Genomic DNA, 18,219 nt, shown 5'->3' on the forward strand with positions numbered 1-18,219 from the left:
CCCGAAGGGGGCATGATACCAAAAAATAGAGGAGAGCAGGTCCTATTTCCCCTAGAAACAAGATTCTGGTGCTCAGTGTCATGAAGGCATTGTATAAGTGTAACCTTCGCCTTCTCATTTTCCATGAGTAAAATTTCAGAAGGAGATAGACCCATATGCAATATTTTGTTGTTGACGTGTGACCGCCAAGGGCTAGGAAAGGAGTCTCTCCATAGAAACCAAAAATAGGAGGGCTCCTGAATATCCAAGCAAAGTTTAATCCATCTGGTGAAAGTAAGTTCCCATGCTTTAAAAAACAAAAACCTAAGGGATCCAGATTCCAAACATAATGCTGAATAAGGTACACATCTGGGTACCCCAAAGATAGCCCTAAGAAATAATGATTGAACCGTTTCCATCTCTGATGTTACTCCCTGAATCCAAAGTGGGATGCCATAAAGTAATTGAGCTACAATCTTTGCTCGAAAAACTTGGAGAGCCATAAGTATATACTGGCCTCCTTTGGAATAGTAGAATCGCAGAAGAGCGTTGAGGGTTTTATGAGCAATAGAGATAGAATACAATCTTTGAGATTTCCAGTTAAGATTATATTGGAAATGTACACCAAGGTATTTGAATTTATAAACGTGCTCGATATTTTCCTTATTTACCACCCACTTATAAAGTTTCCTAGCTTAATTAATCAATTTGATTGTTTATTAATCTGAGCATGGGATTGGCACAAGGTCACCTGGTTAGCTTAATGGTTGAGAAGGATAATTGGATATAGGTTCTTTTCCCATTGCTCTGAAGACCGAGGTATGGCCATGCTCAGATTTATACAAACAGATTAGTACTTTATGACTCTAAAATTATATTATTTTCCTGTGGGTCCCCAGCTGTGGCTGGACTCCAATGCCCATCACCCTTCATCCATCACAGCAGGGCATGATGGGAGCCACAGCTGAGGGACCCAAGCTTGAGAACCCCTGTCTTCTGGGATGTAAATTCTGCAGTTTGTCCCTGGAATCTCTCTCTCTCTCTCTGACACACACACACTTTTTGCAAGTATTTCTAAAGCAAACCATAATAAATCCTTGCCTCCAGATTCCAGTCTACTCTTGGCTCGCCCCCAACCTCGCCTCACTTCACCTCAAGCCTCCTGCCTTACCTCACCTCCAGCCTCCCACCTTGCCTTGCGTCTCCCACCTCATATCGCATCCAGCCTTGCCTCTAGCCTCACCTTGCGCCTCCTGCCCTGCCATACCTTTCTTGCCTTGCCTCCAGCCTCCCACCTCACCTCCCGCTTCCTGCCTCGCCTCACCTCGAGCCTTCCACCTGGCTTCAGTGTGTGTGTGTGTGTGTGTGTGTGTGAATGGCTGCGGTGTGTATGTGTGTGTGTGAGAGAGAGAGAGAGAGAGAGAGAGAGAGAGAGAGAGAGAGAGAGTGTGTGTGTGTGTAAATGGCTGCAATGTATGCATGTGTGTGTATGTGGATGACTGTAGTTCATGTGTTTGTGTGTGAATGGCCTCAGTTTGTGTGTGTGTGTGTGTGTGTGTGTGTGTGTGAGAGAGAGAGAGAGAGAGAGAGAGAGAGAGAGAATGGCTACAACACTTGTGTAGAACTTTTACACTATTTTGCAGATAACACCATCCTGAAGGAAATTAAATCAAGCAGGAGAACTATGAAGTTTATGGGAAATTTATGGGCATGAGGTTCCATGCACCCACCCTTTGCCTTGGTCTTTCAGTTGGACATTGGGCTGGGGAGGGATACATCAAAGCAGACATTTAACAGGCGCAGCTTCCCTGATCACTTCCTAGAGATGCCCCTGGTGAATTTCTGCCTGATGCATCTCTGATCAAAGCAAAGTGTGGGTGCATGGAGCCTCATTTCTAAAGCCATCAACATATACCAAGTCTTTACAACTTATATGGCATGGAAGTTAAGAGTTGTAGTTTCCATTCTTTTAGAGCACGAGTGAAAATGTAAAGCATCTTAACTCTCATCTTAATCTGAAGGTTTTGGACTGCTGAATATAATATAAGATCCCAGGACTTTTTTGGGGAGCAAAACCTATTCTATAAAATGTACCTTGACTATGACTGCCGCTTCAAGGAGTATATCTAGGCCAGGACTCAGACTCTATTTAACTCCGATACACAAACAAACAAACAAACAAACAAGTAAGCAAGTATGTCAGAAAGTGCTCTGGAGCTATTGTATCCAACTATTGCTGAAAGGTCAGCTTCTGCTAGAGGATTCTGCTGTTGTGGAACTTGACCTACACGGCACTGTCTCCTCTGGGCATTGCCTTCACTAGTTTTTTTGCTATTTTTCAGCAGAACTAACTGTCTGCCTTAAAAAGCAGACCCCCCTCCAAGGCACTGTTCTCCTTGGGCATTTTGAGAGGCATCAGCTTGTTTGCTTTCAAAACAACAGCATTATGAGGAAATGGAAGAGTGAGATCATTTCTTAGAATCCTTACATCTTGTGTGGACAACTGATATATTCATTTTCTGTTTAAAATTTTAAAGCGTTTGAACTTATGCTTTATTTCCCTCATGACTGGCCTGGTTCACACAATCATCAGAATATAGGTTTAATGTGGGTTACTGACATTAGAGTGATTGTGTGAACCCATGCCAAAGCAAGAATCTCAGATTCATTTCGGGCTATAAATAAACCACCTTGGCATGGGTTCATGCAATCATGCTAATGTTGGTAATGTTAATGTTGGTAACCCATGCTAATGTTGGTAACCTCAACATTAAACATCAAACCTAGGTTTTAATTATTGTGTGAAATAGGCCTCTATATCTGTTACAAAGCAGAGAATAACATTTAGTGTTGTTAAAGATACGGAGTCAGAAAGGAACTGGATGCAAATTTTGATTAAAAGAGGTAAGTGAACATGTTAGTTGGTCTCAGAGATTTAACAGGAGATGGAGAACAAATGCAGGCAGTGTGAACATAATTGGCCAGAATCCAGAAACGGAGCATAAGCACATCCAGGGCTTTCCCAATAATGGCAACACAATGGCTCACACACCTGGCTCTCTGCCTTATGCCAGTATTTTCAGATTTTACATCTTCCCCTCACTTCTGTACACACTGAATAGCAATGCTGGATGCCCACCGCTGCTACAGCAAGCAGTGCTGCTGGCCAGAGTGCAGAGTGCTGCACACGGTTGAAAAGGCCAGAGAGGGGAAGAAGAGTGGCAATCAGTTCTGGGCTTCTGGCCCAGGAGTTGGAGTCGTGAGTCAGGAGGCTGGGGGCAGGGCCAGCATGTGATGGGGCAAGGATGAGGCAGAGGTGACTGGGAGTGAGGTAGTGCATTGCAGATCATTCAAGCAGCAACAGGCAATGAGCCACCTCTGAGCAAGCCCCTGCAGTGAGGCACTTATCTAGGTTTCTACCCAAGGGATACAGTGGAAGAAGGGGAAGGAAATGGAAGGCAGTGATAAACAAGGAAAGAACATGTGAGTGTTGTTTATAGCAGAGAATAGGAACAATAGCTCTGTGCCAAGGCCTTAATGGGAAAGATGGATTTTAAAAAGGGATTTTACATTTGCATCTTTATGACTCGATGGCTGCATCATCAAGTGGTCACTTGGTCATCAATCACTGGGTGGAAAAGACACACAGTTGTTTTCTCCCAATACCATTTCTCATATAGCCTGTATATGTAAATGTTCCTTAACATGGCTAATAGCAACTTCGAGATGGGTGTGTGAGTTTCTTTGGGGGAAAGATGCTTGAAGGGCTTAAACTGCCATTCCCAGTCCACATATGTACCCCGGATGCTATTTGCTAAAATGTAGAGACATGAGAGAAGATCTCCATTGTCCCACAGAGTTAGGCATTTTCACATGGGAACAAGTGTAATTGATTTCAGTGGGACTTACTTTCGACTAAATATGCATAGTGTTGGGCTGCACATCTGCTACCACAAATGATCTGCCTTTGTTTTTGCAAACACAATGGTACTGTATGAATGGCCATGGAACATTTTATGAGCAGTATTGAATTGGCTGTGTGATTACATTTTTATTTTTAAACCATGTTTCTTTTCAGTCAATAAAAAAACTTTGTCTGGGGGAATTTTAAAAAATGCTTTATCCCCTCAAAAGAAAGAAGTTAGACAAATGTGAGCATTTGTCAGAGCACAACCTATTTGGCATTAGGAAGGAGGGGGAAAATTCTACTAGATAAAAGCAAAACAGATAGTTGCTTTAAAGCAAAGTAGAAATAACAGATAAAGTACAGGAAAATGCTATATGAAGTCTGTGTTCATACATTAACACAGATCCTGGTTAAAGAATTACCCAGGATTGCTAAACCTTAAAGAGCTGACTGTGAGAATCCAGAATTTCTGAGAAATCCTGAATCAGTTAATCTAAACTGTGGTTAATCCACATTTAACCAGAATAGATAACCAGGCTCTGACCCTAGTTATCTATTCTGGTTAAATGCTAATTAACTGGAGAAAACTGTCCAGGATTGTCCAGAAATTCTGCATTCTCAGAGTTATCTCTGCAGGACTCTCTGATCCTGATTAACTTTTAAACCAGGATTCTTGTGATTGTGAGGACACAGCCTCACTATCTTACGCAGCTATTTGAACCTTGTTTTCAGAAAGGAGCAAAAACTCTAATACAGCTAACAGTCTAAAGCTTTGCACGTTTACCCAGAAGTCCCCCTCACTTCAATAGGATTTATTCCTAGGTAAATGTGCATAGGATTTACAGCCCTCCTTAGGAATTTATTAATCTTGGTAAATATATTGGTTGCCAGTCAATGGCATAGCCACAATCTTCAAAGAAGAAATAATGCCTGAATAAGATCTTGAGTCTGGTAGAAATGGAAACACTGGTTGAAATAACACAGCCTGAGACATGGTAAACAATATACAGAATTGTTCAAACGTTAGTGGCTGCCTTTTTTTCTTTTCTTTTTTTGTAAGTTCATGAAAACAAGATGGGAGTCTTCGCAGTCTGGCGCACTTTTGGACCCACAACTGTCCCTGGTATCTCAGGTTGAGGCGGTGGCCAGAGGGGCTTTCTATCAGCTTCGGCTGATACAGCAGCTGCGTCCGTTTCTTGAGATGAACAACCTCAAAACAGTGGTACATCTGCTGGTAACCTCCAGACTTGACTTCTGCAATGTGCTCTATGTGGGGCTGACTTTGTACATAGTCTGGAAACTCCAGTTGGTACAGAATGAGGCAGCCAGGTTGGTCTCTGGGTCATCTCGGAGAGACCACATCACTCCTTTGCTGATTGAGCTACACTGGCTGCCAATAGTTTTCTGGGCAAAATACGAAGTGCTGGTTATAACCTATAGAGCCCTAAATGGCTTAGGCTCTGGGTATTTAAGAGAAGGTCTTCTTCATTATGATCCCCACCCCCCATTGAGGTCGTCTGGAGAGGTCCATCTCCAGTTGCTGCCAGCCCGGATGGTGGCCACACAGGGAAGGGCCTTCTCGGTTGCTGCCCCGAGACTGTGGAATGTGCTCCCTACTGAAATTCGGTCCTCCCCATCTCTGACAATGTTTAAAAATCATTTGAAAACCCACCTCTTCACCCAAGCTTTTTCAGCTTTTTAATTTTTTAGGTTTTAATCTGTGGTTGATTTTTAAATTGTTAAATTGTTTTAAGTTTTTGTATATTTTTAAATTGTTTTATGCTATTGTTAACTGCCCAGAGATGAAAGTTTGGTGTGGTGTAAAAATTTGATAGATTCATCACTAATATATGGGAAATTCTAATTCAAATAACTACAATCAAACAGAAGCATCAAAGATTCTAACTGAGTAGCACTGAAATTCCTTTAATTACCAGTTCATTTGACCATTTAAATTAGTGGAAAACTATTTGCCTGACTGGCATATTTCACTTTGTTAAGTTTACATTGTGTATCATCCTTTCTGAAAGCAAGAGGATAATTTATAGCAGCTTGAAAATAATGTACATCACCTCCCAAATATGAGGGAGAAAAGAGAAATTACACAATGTTTAACAGCTAATTTGTACTGAGAAATAAACAAAGGTCTACATTATGTCCCTTGAACTTCAATTATGGGTGCCAAATCTAATGGAAGAAGAAAAGGTTGATATATCTAATGCTGGTTGGAACATTTGCAGTTGTCCGCTGCTAAAGATCAGAGCACAAAGTGGAAGACGCCAGTTTCAAACAAGCCAAATGGCAACTAGCTTTAGCAGCATCAGGTAGGCCCAGCATATCAGACATAACTACTTGATTACTACAGTATTCCCAGTAAAATGTAGAACTTCTCCTCAAACGGTGTCCAATGAATGCTCATCCCATTCCCAGGTATCCCACTGAATTACAAACACCGTAAGCTGCCCTTCCTGGCAGAAGTACAACAGCTCAGCTCCTTGTCTTCAGTACACAATCCCTTATAGTCCTAAAACCAAAGCGGCAACCTCTCTGGCACAGAAACAAAACCAGCAAGTTTTTCAATGTCCTGGAACACTGTGACCCTTTGAAACTCTGAGGTTTCATTTTAAAAGAAGGTTTTCCAGAAGACACATGTTTTAAAATGCAGTAATTTTGCAATTATTCAAGAGCCCCAAAGCAAGAAGGCAACTGAACAACACTCCACAGAAGTACCTCTGGAGAGCTCTATTCAATGGTTTCTCTCCAAACTGAGGCGGGGTTAGGTATGTGTGTTAGCAAAGCCCAGAGGCCTTTCCTTTCTCCTTGAAGCAGAACTCCTCCCTTCTCTTTGCTGGGTCCCAGGCTTACTTGCTATCTTGTAGCCAATGTTTGCAGCCCATGAGAGCAGATTTCTACCCTGGTTTGCCACTTTAGCATCAGTGTGGGGCAGCAGACAGCTGCCTGCTATGGAGGCCCAAGACATGGCACAGTCCCTTCGGGCCCCCAAATGCTCACGCTGCCGGAACCATGGCTTCGTCGTGCCAGTGAAGGGTCATGCTGGCCACTGCCGCTGGAAGCAGTGCCCATGTGAGAAATGTGCTCTCATCACTGAACGCCAGAAGATCATGGCTGCTCAGAAGGCCTTGAAGAGGCAGGGATCAGATTCCCCACCCAGGGAAATGTTGCCACCTACTCATTGCAGCCCCGATGATGGACAAGGGGCAGCCACAGCCAGCAGCAGAAAGGGCCTAAGACTGAACAGCTCAGAACCCTGCAATAATGGGTCGGTCGCACATGAAGGAGTGAAGGCTACCTCAACAGTCAGCACCTGTGGCAGAACAGGGACCAACCGGACACCACCCAAACCTAGTTCTCCAACCTTCATAGACTTAGGTATAAGGACCAGGAAAGGCGGGAAAATAATAATTATAATTGTGGTGGTGGTTATGCTTCAGATAGTAATGGTTATATGTTACTGGCCATTGTTTCATTTGCAGATATGTGGCTATCTGTTTTGCTGTCTAGGACCTCAATAAGGTCTGCACCCTATTTATGCAGTTTTAGTTGTGGTGTTGTTTGGATTGCCTTTTTCCTGAAAAAGTGGTGTGGATTTGTTTGCAGTTTCCATATCCTAGTAGAGGACTTTGTAGCTGCAGAAATCCACCCTTAAAGGCTGCCTTTTCATGTTTCATTGTTGCAAAACCAGGTACTGTATATGCATCCAATTATTGTTGAGTAGAGTTACTAGAATTTGCAGAAGGCTCTGCACAGCACTCAGCTGCTGTGGTCTATTTTACAGATCTTCCCTTCAGCAAAGGAACTTCACAGTGCTCTGGGGACTTACTGCTAGATTTCTTAGAAAAAGGGTGTATATGAAGTATAAAAGAGAGAGAGAAAACTTTAGCCTGAGATATGGATGGAATCTGTTGAGTATATTTGCAGTGGAAATGATGATTAAAGATTTTGAGATTTGAACAAAAAATCCAAAGCTGCAATGGAGAGTATACATTTAAAATAAGAACCCTTAATTTGTATCTCCTTGCAGAAACTGAAATTTGAAGTTCTAGTTAGATTGTTGTTGTTTTTCAAGATTCCAATTATGGATTCTGTTGGGTTTAAGTTTTAAATAACAATAAACATTTTAAAATACTAAAGTTGGCATTATTGTTTTAAAATTCATCAACAAAACTAATTTTTTTCTATATCTCCCAGCATAACAAGCAAAATGGAAACATTTCAACACTCAACACCACCACCCCCAAAAAATTCTGTTTCAGTCTTAAAGATATTTCTGGTTATGTCTTCATCTTGCTTTCCAACTACATAAAGACTCTTATCTGTTCTTTGTGCTGGCTAAATTGTGGTTTGCCCTCTACTGCTTTGATGCTATACTAAATCCAACAAATGATGCTATACTAAATCTTTGATGCTATACTAAATCTCAACAAAATAACCTGCAGTTTATATTTGTAATTGATCTACACTGCAAGGAGTAGAAGCTAATGCTCAAGTAACTTTAATGTGCACATTTAAGTTGTTTGAGCATTAGCTTCTACTCCTTGGTACTTTACTTACTACCTAGAAGAGATGTGTAATGGAATTAAGTGCTGTGTAAACCTATGTGCTTGTTTTCACCATATATGGTTAGCTCTCCCATCCACAGGTACTCCAAATCCAGAACCATAGCTAGTATTGCATGTCAGTCTCTAGGTTTTGCTAATCTGTGATTAAAAGAGGTGTCCTTTAGACGTTCCCCCAGCTACTAGGAGCCACTTAACTTATCTGTGAGCTGTTTCACATGACTGGGACACCCATAAATTACACAAACATGTGGACAGAGTTCATGAGAGAAAGTTTTTCTAATGGAGTGAGTGCATGTTCTCCTGAGGTAGTAGTCCCTTTTCCATGAGAAAGGCCCATGCAATTGGATCCTCCCCTCATAGCTGGATCATTTAAGCATTCTCTCAGCTGCATGGATCTGCTTACTGAGTTCTCCTGCAGCTGGGAGCACATCTAAAAGGCACCTTAATGAATAATCAAGCAGTGGACACATAGCATTGTGAAGTTATTAAAATATATGGTAATTTTGCATATAGTTGCTGACACTAATTAGCTCCCAAATGCTAAGAAATTGCGCCACAGAACATCTAACACTATGAATTCAGTCTAACCATTCTGATTTATTTCTCTGCAGACCATCCAACTTTGCCTCAGCCATGTGCTGCAGTGTGCCCAGAATTTGTGGAGAGAGATCCTTCCAAAGTGTATCCAGGGTACTCTGGGATGTACCCTTACCACCCATTCTCTGTGGGATTCACTATCAACCAACCAAGCTACAGAGGTCCATCGCCCGCCTCAGTATTACCCCTGCAGACAAGTTTCAAACACTTTCCTAGCAGTCATGGACCAGGAAATGTTGCTCCTTTGCCAGTAAGTAATCTTTTCTCCATACAGCAGTACAATGCAAGTCTCCTTTGATGGTAGGAGTGCATGGCTTGAAATACATGTGTGAAACGTTAACCTGGCAGCCAATTACTTCAATGATAGCCTTGGATAGTGAGCAGGCAAAACAAAGAACAGGGCTACATTTTAGGAATGTGTAAAAATCCTTTATTTCCATGGCATTTAGCACTTTCCCAGCTTCAGGTATACTTCAGATATTCTGCTTATGGAAACTTGGACATTAACTGGATAGTTGGACATTAACTTGGACATTAACTGGAATGCACATCCCAACTTGCAAACAAAGCGTGATGCTGTATTTTGATTTCAGCACGCTTGGCTGTTTATTCAGATGCACATCCCCATTTTAAATCCCCAGCTCAAGGGTGGAGCTATAATTGAGCGGATGGGTTCAACGATCCCGGGCTCCTGAGGGCCTCCCAGGTCCACCCCTCCCTGTCTTCTTCATTATCTCCCTCACTCCAAGGGGCCGCTGGAGAGAGGGGTAAACACGGGCCCAGAGGTGTAGCTAGGAGAGAGGCCGATGTTCATCCCTCTCTCTGGCAGCCCCCCAGAATGAGGGAGATAATGAAAAAAATAGGAAGGGAGGGAGCTGGAGGAGCCTCAGAGCTGGGGGCCTGTGTTCTTTTAACCTTTTCACTCAATTATAGCTACGCCCCTGCACGGGCCCCCTCTCCCATAGCTACGTCCCTGCACCAGCTGTTTTGTACAAGAGTCTGTGCAGCCATCCATCCATCAATAATTTCCCCTGCAACTGAAATCCAATGGATCTGTCAGAAAGTGCCTTCGAGAAAGTGTGTCTGCACTAGTGGAACTATAGTATCATTGTCAGAAATTGAACCTGCCAGATTAATGCAGTGCCTTTAATATGGGCTTTGAAATGTAAGAGGCTTCCTGATTTCTCCTGTAGTGCAATAATACAATCTATTATTTATTCTTAAAAGCCTAAGTAAATTGTTTAATATGCCATGATAAGAAAGCACATCCTTTCTGGAAACGGAATCAACATGGCCCGGTTCACACCCAAACTGAATGCACTTTGTCTTTGCGCAGATGCAGGATGTAGGAGGGGATTTCCGGCCAGGTTATTACACTCCGCTACCGCCTTTTATACCTCGGGGCTTTCTGCCAGGGATCCACTACATTCCGCCGCCTCTCTCATTTAATGTTGTGTCTGAAACTGTCAAGGAAACATCCGGTAAGTAAGAGAAAGTGGAATCATTCCGGAATGCTTAGCTACACAAGTCCTATGCTGCTATTTGGAACACATGTGCAACCCATTTTGTCCTGAATAGCACATCTGCCTTGTTCCTAGCTCTGACTGAGGCTCATGTCTTGAATGTCATATTTTCACAGGACTTACAAATGTAGACCTAAACAGATGTAGAACTCAGCAAAATCTACACACTTGATTCTGAGAGCGATAGATTATGGAAGTTGGGTATATACGTTTTAGGCTCTATGTGTGTTTCCCCTTTTTATATGCCCAAAGAACCCCAAGAGCTCACTGTCTTCTTGAAATCTATTTGAATTTAGTCAAGACCACATCATTTGAGTCATTGTTGTTTCCGGCATTCTGTATACTTAGACCATACTTAAAGCATCTCAGATATCTCTGACTTGCTTCTTGTTACCTTATCCATTTTTTAATGCTTCATATCTTGGTTAAAATTGTTTTTTTTAATTGATACCATGATTATTTACCACCACATTTTTTAATTCCTATGTAATTATAACTGTCCATAGTTATGTTGTAAACAATCATAGCCTTCTGAAATGTTTAATTTCTGTCTGCCTGTCTTGCCTGCGCTAATTTCAAATTCTATAGATTCAAGCAAAAAAAGTGTGTGTTGGGTGGGAGGGAATCACACCCAAAAGGAAGATCTGCTATATTTCTAAGAGATTGTTGGAAGGAAGTCTGACCACAGCAAAGCTCCTGCCTGCTTGTAAAAACCTCATAGTTTTGTTGCCACAACCTCAAAGGTGCTGCAAGCCTATAGGGTGTGGGTTCAGTTTATTTCAATGGGCAAAGTAGCACATGCCCAATTCTTTTCTATTTCAATATATTACTTTTAGAATTGTTTAACTTTGACTGGCTCATGACTGCGATAGAGAAATATGTTCCAGCATTTCAAACATTGGATTGACCAGTTAAAATTTTAAAAGCCAAGTTGAAGACAGATCATCCTGGAAAGAATCTATCTATGTGGTCGCTAAGAGTCAACACCGACTTGACAGCACTTAATCAATTAATAAATAAAAATGTTCAACTTTTTACAGAAGCTTTTTGGGATACTTTGATATATACGATATACTCTGATGTTTCTTCTGGGATGTATGGAGGGGCCATGCTGATAGAGCGCCTTTTCCTAAAGCCTTGTTTTTTTCATTATTATTTTTTAACACTTGCTTGGTGATCTTGTGGATCATCATTCTATGCAACATGCATAGAATAATGTTCTGCAAGATCACCAAGCAAATGTTAAATATATATATATATATATATATATATAGAAAAAAGCAAGGCTTTAAGAAAAGTCTACTTATATGAAGACAACAAATATTTATATACCACTTTTTAACAAAAGTTCCCAATGTGGTTTACATAGATATCAATACATAAATAAAATGGCTTCTAGTCCCCAAAGGGCTCACAATCTAAAAAAGACATGTCAGATAGACAATCACCACTTTTAAAAGGTGCCTCTTTGCTCAGTTAGCAGGGGACAGGGGACCATGCAGGTGTATAGAATGATGTTCTGCAAGATCATCAAGCAAATGTTTAAAAAAAAATAGGAAAAAGTGAGGCTTTAAGAAAAGCCTACTTATGTTCTTATGTTTAGTGTAAAGTACCACTGAGAGTGGTACACTCAGGGAGTGGTATACCCTACACGAACTTGAATGGTGCATGGCGTAAATGGCATGAAAAGTGCACAGAACAAATTTGGAACTAACTGACAGTACCCTATTAAAGCAGCACTATGTGAATGGCCCTCAGATTTCTTCGAATTATCTTTATTGCATTTATATGCTAGTAATATATTACCTCACAATTTGCTCTACTTTACACTTAATCCCATGGTTAAGCCCACCATCTGGGAAAGTCCCATGGTTTCAGACAGGTTCTTTTCCCAAATCTACTTGGAGATGTCAGAAATTGAACCTGAGACCACATGCAGAGCAGGTGCTCTACCACTGAACTACAGCTACATCCACTTTCCAATCTTAATTTGAGCTTCATGGGGAACCCCTTGTGTATATCAGATATAATGCTTTTATTACAAATTATTATTATTGTTAATAATAATAATTATTATTATTTGATTTGTATACTGCACTTCCAAAATGGCTCAGGGCGGTTTACAATTAAAACAAACTACTAAAACAGTAAAGAGCTAAAACATATTAAAAAACAACAATTAACAATTTAAAAACATTTTAAAACAACAATTAAACAATTACAGTGATTAAAAACCCCGAAATCAGGTTTTGAATTTTAAATTCACAAGTCTAACTCTTGTTATTGCTTTGATGCTGCATTGGAAGTACATATGTGTATCACTGCCTCTCTCTAGACAAGATGCTATCTCTTCTAATGTCTTAGCACAGATAATTGCCTATTTGTAGATGTGGGTTTAGAAGGCTTTTGCTACTTTCAGTCTCTGCATTAACCACAAGCAGTTATCTCTGAAAATGCATATATGCATATATTGTTGTAAATTGCCCAGAGACTCGTGTGTGTGTGTACACACACACACACACACACACACACACACACACACACACACACACAATATATATATATATAGAGAGAGAGAGGTGCATATTTATTTATTTTTATTATTTATTTATTTAAAATATTTCTATACCACCCAAAACTTGCGTCTCTGGGCGGTTTACAATGAAAATAATTTAAAACATCAAATCAATTAACAATTAAAATCATTTAAAACATTAAAACACATTTAAAACATTTAAAACCCAGTATTAAACAATTTTTAAACTATAAATCTAATTATATTGTTGTAAACCACCCAGAGACTTGCATTTTTGGTGGTATACAAATGTGTGAAATAGAGAAATTAAATAGATAAAATATAAAGCAAACATTTCTACATATAGTGGCAGTAATCAAGACTAATGCTGCACTTGTGCAAACATATTGCACTAGTCAGATAATGTTAAGTCAGAAGTTCACCTTTTAAGCTCCTTGAAACTTGTTGCAGTAGTATAAACATGTTTGTGCTGCTTGTGCAACAAGGTGGTGTGCCTCCTGCTGTGAAACCCCTTCCTCATATGTTTTGCAGGCAGCATGACTTGCCTAGCAAGCATGAGATTGTCGGTTCGAATCCCTGCTGGTATGTTTCCCAGACTGTGGGAGACACCTATATCGGTCAGCAGCGCTATAGGAAGATGCTGAAAGGCATCATCTCCTAATGCGTGGGAGATGGCAATGGCAAACCCCTCCTGTATTCTACCCAAGAAAATCACATGGCTATGTGGTCGCCAGGAGTCAACACTGACTCGATGGCACACTTAACTTTACCTTTAGAACTTTTAACATCCCCATGACTTTGCACAGCTAAGTTCAATGTTAGTCTGAATGTCTTCTATGGTATATAATTTTGACAACATATCATCCTAATATGACTTTTCTGGCATGCAACTAATTGTGTATTAATTCCAGCAGAAGCAGCCACTTCCTATTGATATGTGTTTTACACCAAAAAGTCCCAATTTTACAGCAGAACACACTGTATTCAGGGAACTGAGACAATATTGTTTATATTATATTAAATTGATTACTTGGTGCCTGTCCTTCTGGACCTTTAGCTCCAGTGTATATGCCCCATAGAAGGAATACGGGAACTGATGTTTGTAATTCTGCAAACTGAAGTCCTCTGTTCAAATACATCCTGCTATAGCCACAAGAGGGCAAAACTGTTCAGATAATTAATCTCAAACAAATGTTTGCACAATAATAAGTTGAAATAATAGTTGTTTTTTGCAATAATAATTGGGTAGTTGCTCTTTTTAAGCTCTGCATTTCAAACTTGATAAGAGGAACTATGATAAAATTAGGGGACAATCCTTTTTAATGGGTCATCATTATATTCTGTAAAGGAAGCACAAAAACGTATAAAGAGCAAGTTAAGCAGGAATGAATTCAGGCAAACAAGCTGAAATTACCGAATTCTTCTTCTTCTATGTTTCAGCTGCCACTGCAGATAGCCAGGATTCTGGAGTGATGTGTGAACATAGCCAACTATCTTCTCAGGAAGACGCCAGTGGAGATTGTTCCTCATATTCAAAGCATTAAATGCTTTTACAAGACATGTTGAAATGTTGTTTACAAGTAGTGACTTGTTGGAAGTGTTATTGGGGCAGCGGGGGCCTAGACTGATACTAATCCTAATCAGTCGTACAGATTTACAATATTCAGGTCATTCCACTCATAACTTTTGGTGTTTCCTACACAAAAGAAATTCCACAGGAATTTTCCCCACTCAGAATTTTGTGTTTAAGTGCCAAACCAGAACTTTAGGAAGAACTGTAGCCTGCACTGATTCAGTAATAATGTTCTTCCATCACACAGATGGGCAGTGGACTGGTACAGGCTCAACACAGGGCTAGCCTATTGGAAGTCAATGTGATGAATTAGTACTTCTGATTCCCCACAAAATCCTGTGTGGAACTATCCGAATATAATCTCCAAAGCTGTGGTTTTAAAAGCAAATGTATGTAGATATTAGTAGGCGATAATGCTTCTCTACCTTAGGAAATCTTCACCTGCTGATTTTTCTTTACCAAGCTGCTTTTAAAACCAGAGGAAGAGGCCAGGCCACTTCTTATTTTGGCAAGTTGACAACTCTAGCCATCAGATATTATGACGATTTATTTATTTCAAATATCAGGCAAGGAGCAGTGCAGCAGGAGATCAGCTACTGTTTAATGGATTATGGCACTGGGATTTCGAGGCTACTACACATATCAGCTGCATAACAGGCAGGAATCAGCAGGAAAATATTTCTCCTAAACAGAGGACAATCTATAGCTGTTAATATTTGCCTGTCATTGGCATAGCTGCCAATCACACAGAACCTCTTTGCATTAAAAACTAAGGTGGCAACCCTTTGTATAGTTTATGTAGGGTTTAAAGTAGAGATCCATTTGGAATAGCAGGGTAAACAAATTTCCCACTTCCATTATTAAGTCTGGCCCTTTTTGTTCAGTGTTTGAGTGTGTTATTTGTGGACACATTTCCTAAAGAAAGAAAGGAAAACTGGAACAGTATTACTCTGGACCAAATGACATCTTGTCTGCAAATGCATGAAACATAGCCTTGATGGTTTGTTTGCTTTAAAAAAGAAAAGAAAAGCAGCTTCAGATGGGGCCCTTTCTGAGCAGAACAGTGAGTGAGAAAGGTGTGCATAACTCTTTTCTCACTAGCAATATTCCTGTTACAAATAATCTTTCAAGTGGCTTCTCTGCCCGCCCGCCCCCCAGGTTCCACGCACGTTACTTGCATTGGAACGTCATAAAGGAAACTGTGTGTGTGTAAGCATACACTGGTGGAATTTGGAGCCTTAACTGTTGTAACCTGTAATGAACCTGTGGACAGGTATGATTGTGTGATGTGATATAAATGGGTAGCTATGGTGGCCAGATGTACAGAGTGATAAGTATCCTGTAAATTTAATATTTTGCAATAGAGGAAACTTTGTAAAGTACACTTTGACATGCATTAGTGAAAGAAGCTGTACCTGTTGAGATCCGTTCTTCTATGCAGCTGTTAATGGTAGAAGAGCCCTGTCCAGCATTCCTTCTGGATATCCAGCTCAATCCGGCTGGGGACATTTGTGAATGAGAATGACATGAATCGCTTGCACCTGTTATACCGATTCAGTATTGTTTCTAGATCTACCTGTTTTAAGTGGTGTCCTTGAAAATATAATGGCAGATTGCCATATCTGTACACTAGGCCTCCAGGTATACCTCTCTTTCTGGGGAGGCAAAACATGGGGAGCAAGGTCAACATGCACTAATGGTTTGTGGCTCTAAAAATGGCATCTCTAAAAAAAGTCAGAGGCTAACATGACTTCAAAAGCACACGTGCAAAAAGGAAGCATGTATGCATTTGCTGCATTCCTGAATAAAGCAGCATGGTATAAAACTCTCATGGGGGACAGTTTTCGTCAATCTCCCCTTCCTTCTGAAATTCTCAATGACTCCCAAAAATACATCACTGAGGGTTGTGCAGTCCTGACAGACATATTTTAGGGTGTGTGTGTGTGTCACACAGTGCTTCAGAAGGAAGGAGGGGATTGGTGGAAATTGCCCACCCTGCATGTGAATGCCCACACTGCTTTACTCTATAGCACAGCAAATGCACATGTTTCCTTTGTTGTACGTGTGCTTTGTAAGTCACAATGTTGGCCACAGTTATTACTGGTACAAGTGGGGGGAAAGGTGTAACCATTGTAATAATCCAGGTGCAAACTCTGCATAAAGATAAAACAGTATTCCATTTTAATTAGTTATCTGTTGTTAAAAAAAAAATCTGTTACTAGTGTTGGATTTGCTTTCTTTGTATAAGATGGACCTCAACTTAATAAAATGTTTACAGTATTGTTAAATTTTGGAACTTTACTTTTTGTTTTGTTTCAATGGACAGATATCAGATGGAGGGTTAATTGGGGGAGGGGGCAGGAAGGAAGTAGTCATCAGGGATACTAACAGGTGAAAATAATTACCACTGCAGTTGTTGAATTCTCCATTCATTCCTCAAAATAATGAGTTGGAAATACAGCATCCCATAAATACAGAGGGAATGGCTTATATAATTGTTCCCTACTCCTCATCTGCAGACACCTAAAGTAATATTAACACATTTAATAGTAGCATTAACAGAATGTCCCTATTTAAATCTAATTATGTCTGTGCTTTGGTAGCCTTCAGAGAAAAACAACTTGAGGCAAACTCCTCTCTTAATCTGCACATAACCACCATTCTCCTTCCTCTCAAGCTACATCTTCGCCAGTCTCTTTCTTTATGAAACCTAAATTAACAGAATTTACCTAGAGGCCATGAGGGTGTGAGCAGACTAAGAAACTACAGTAAAGATTGAGGAAATGTCTCTCTGCATAGGAGCATTCATTTAGGCAGGGACTGAAGTACAAACATTTTTTAAATTGTTCTATGATAATAAAAATAGATAGTTCATAATACGTCCTTTCCACTCTTGTGCTGGATGAGGATGAACACACTAAGATTTAATCCAGATAAAACAGAAGTACTACTAGTTGGGGGCTCTACTGATCTGAGACTAGGTATGAAGACGTCTGGGATAGTGTTGCACAGCTGCTGGGGAAAAAACAGGTCTGCAGCTTGGGGTTATCTTGACTGTGCAGATGGCAGGTGCCTATTTCCAGTTTAGGCAGGTTAAGCAGCTGCACCCTTTCCTGGAGGAAACACAAATGGCTACAGACATCCAGCCACTAGTAACATCCAAACTGGACTGTAATATCTTTGACGGAACAGTGACTGGAGCTCACCAAGGTAACGCTTCAACCTGGTTCCCACTTGATTGGCTACCAATTTGTTTCTAGATCAAAATGTTTATTCTGATCTTTAAAGCCCTAGTGGCCTGTAGCCAGGATATTTTAAGGCCCATATCTTGCCATGTGTTTCTACCCAAACACCCAAATCAATATCTGAGGCCCAGGCAGCAATAAATCCTTGCTTGTGGGACAATCATGGTGCAATTGTCATAATGTAATGGCCGTTATTTCTCTGTGTAAACCACCCTGAGCCATTTTTGGAAGGGTGATATAGAAATCGAATGAATGAATGAGGGATTCCTTCCAGTGAGA

General features: G+C 40.5%; 1 protein-coding gene across 1 annotated transcript; it reads left to right on the top strand.

Moving 5' to 3' along the window:
- The first annotated feature begins 6,739 nt into the window (after positions 1-6,739).
- Positions 6,740-16,983, top strand: DMRTB1 (DMRT like family B with proline rich C-terminal 1). Its single transcript, XM_053249217.1, has 4 exons — positions 6,740-7,276; positions 9,078-9,313; positions 10,400-10,544; positions 14,563-16,983. Exons 1-4 carry the CDS (start codon positions 6,769-6,771, stop codon positions 14,664-14,666), a joined length of 993 nt encoding a protein of 330 aa, XP_053105192.1. The 5' UTR covers positions 6,740-6,768; the 3' UTR covers positions 14,667-16,983.
- The last annotated feature ends 1,236 nt before the right edge of the window (positions 16,984-18,219 follow it).

The sequence above is a fragment of the Hemicordylus capensis genome, chromosome 4 (genome assembly GCF_027244095.1).
Source record: "Hemicordylus capensis ecotype Gifberg chromosome 4, rHemCap1.1.pri, whole genome shotgun sequence".
Taxonomy (NCBI): Eukaryota; Metazoa; Chordata; class Lepidosauria; order Squamata; family Cordylidae; genus Hemicordylus; species Hemicordylus capensis.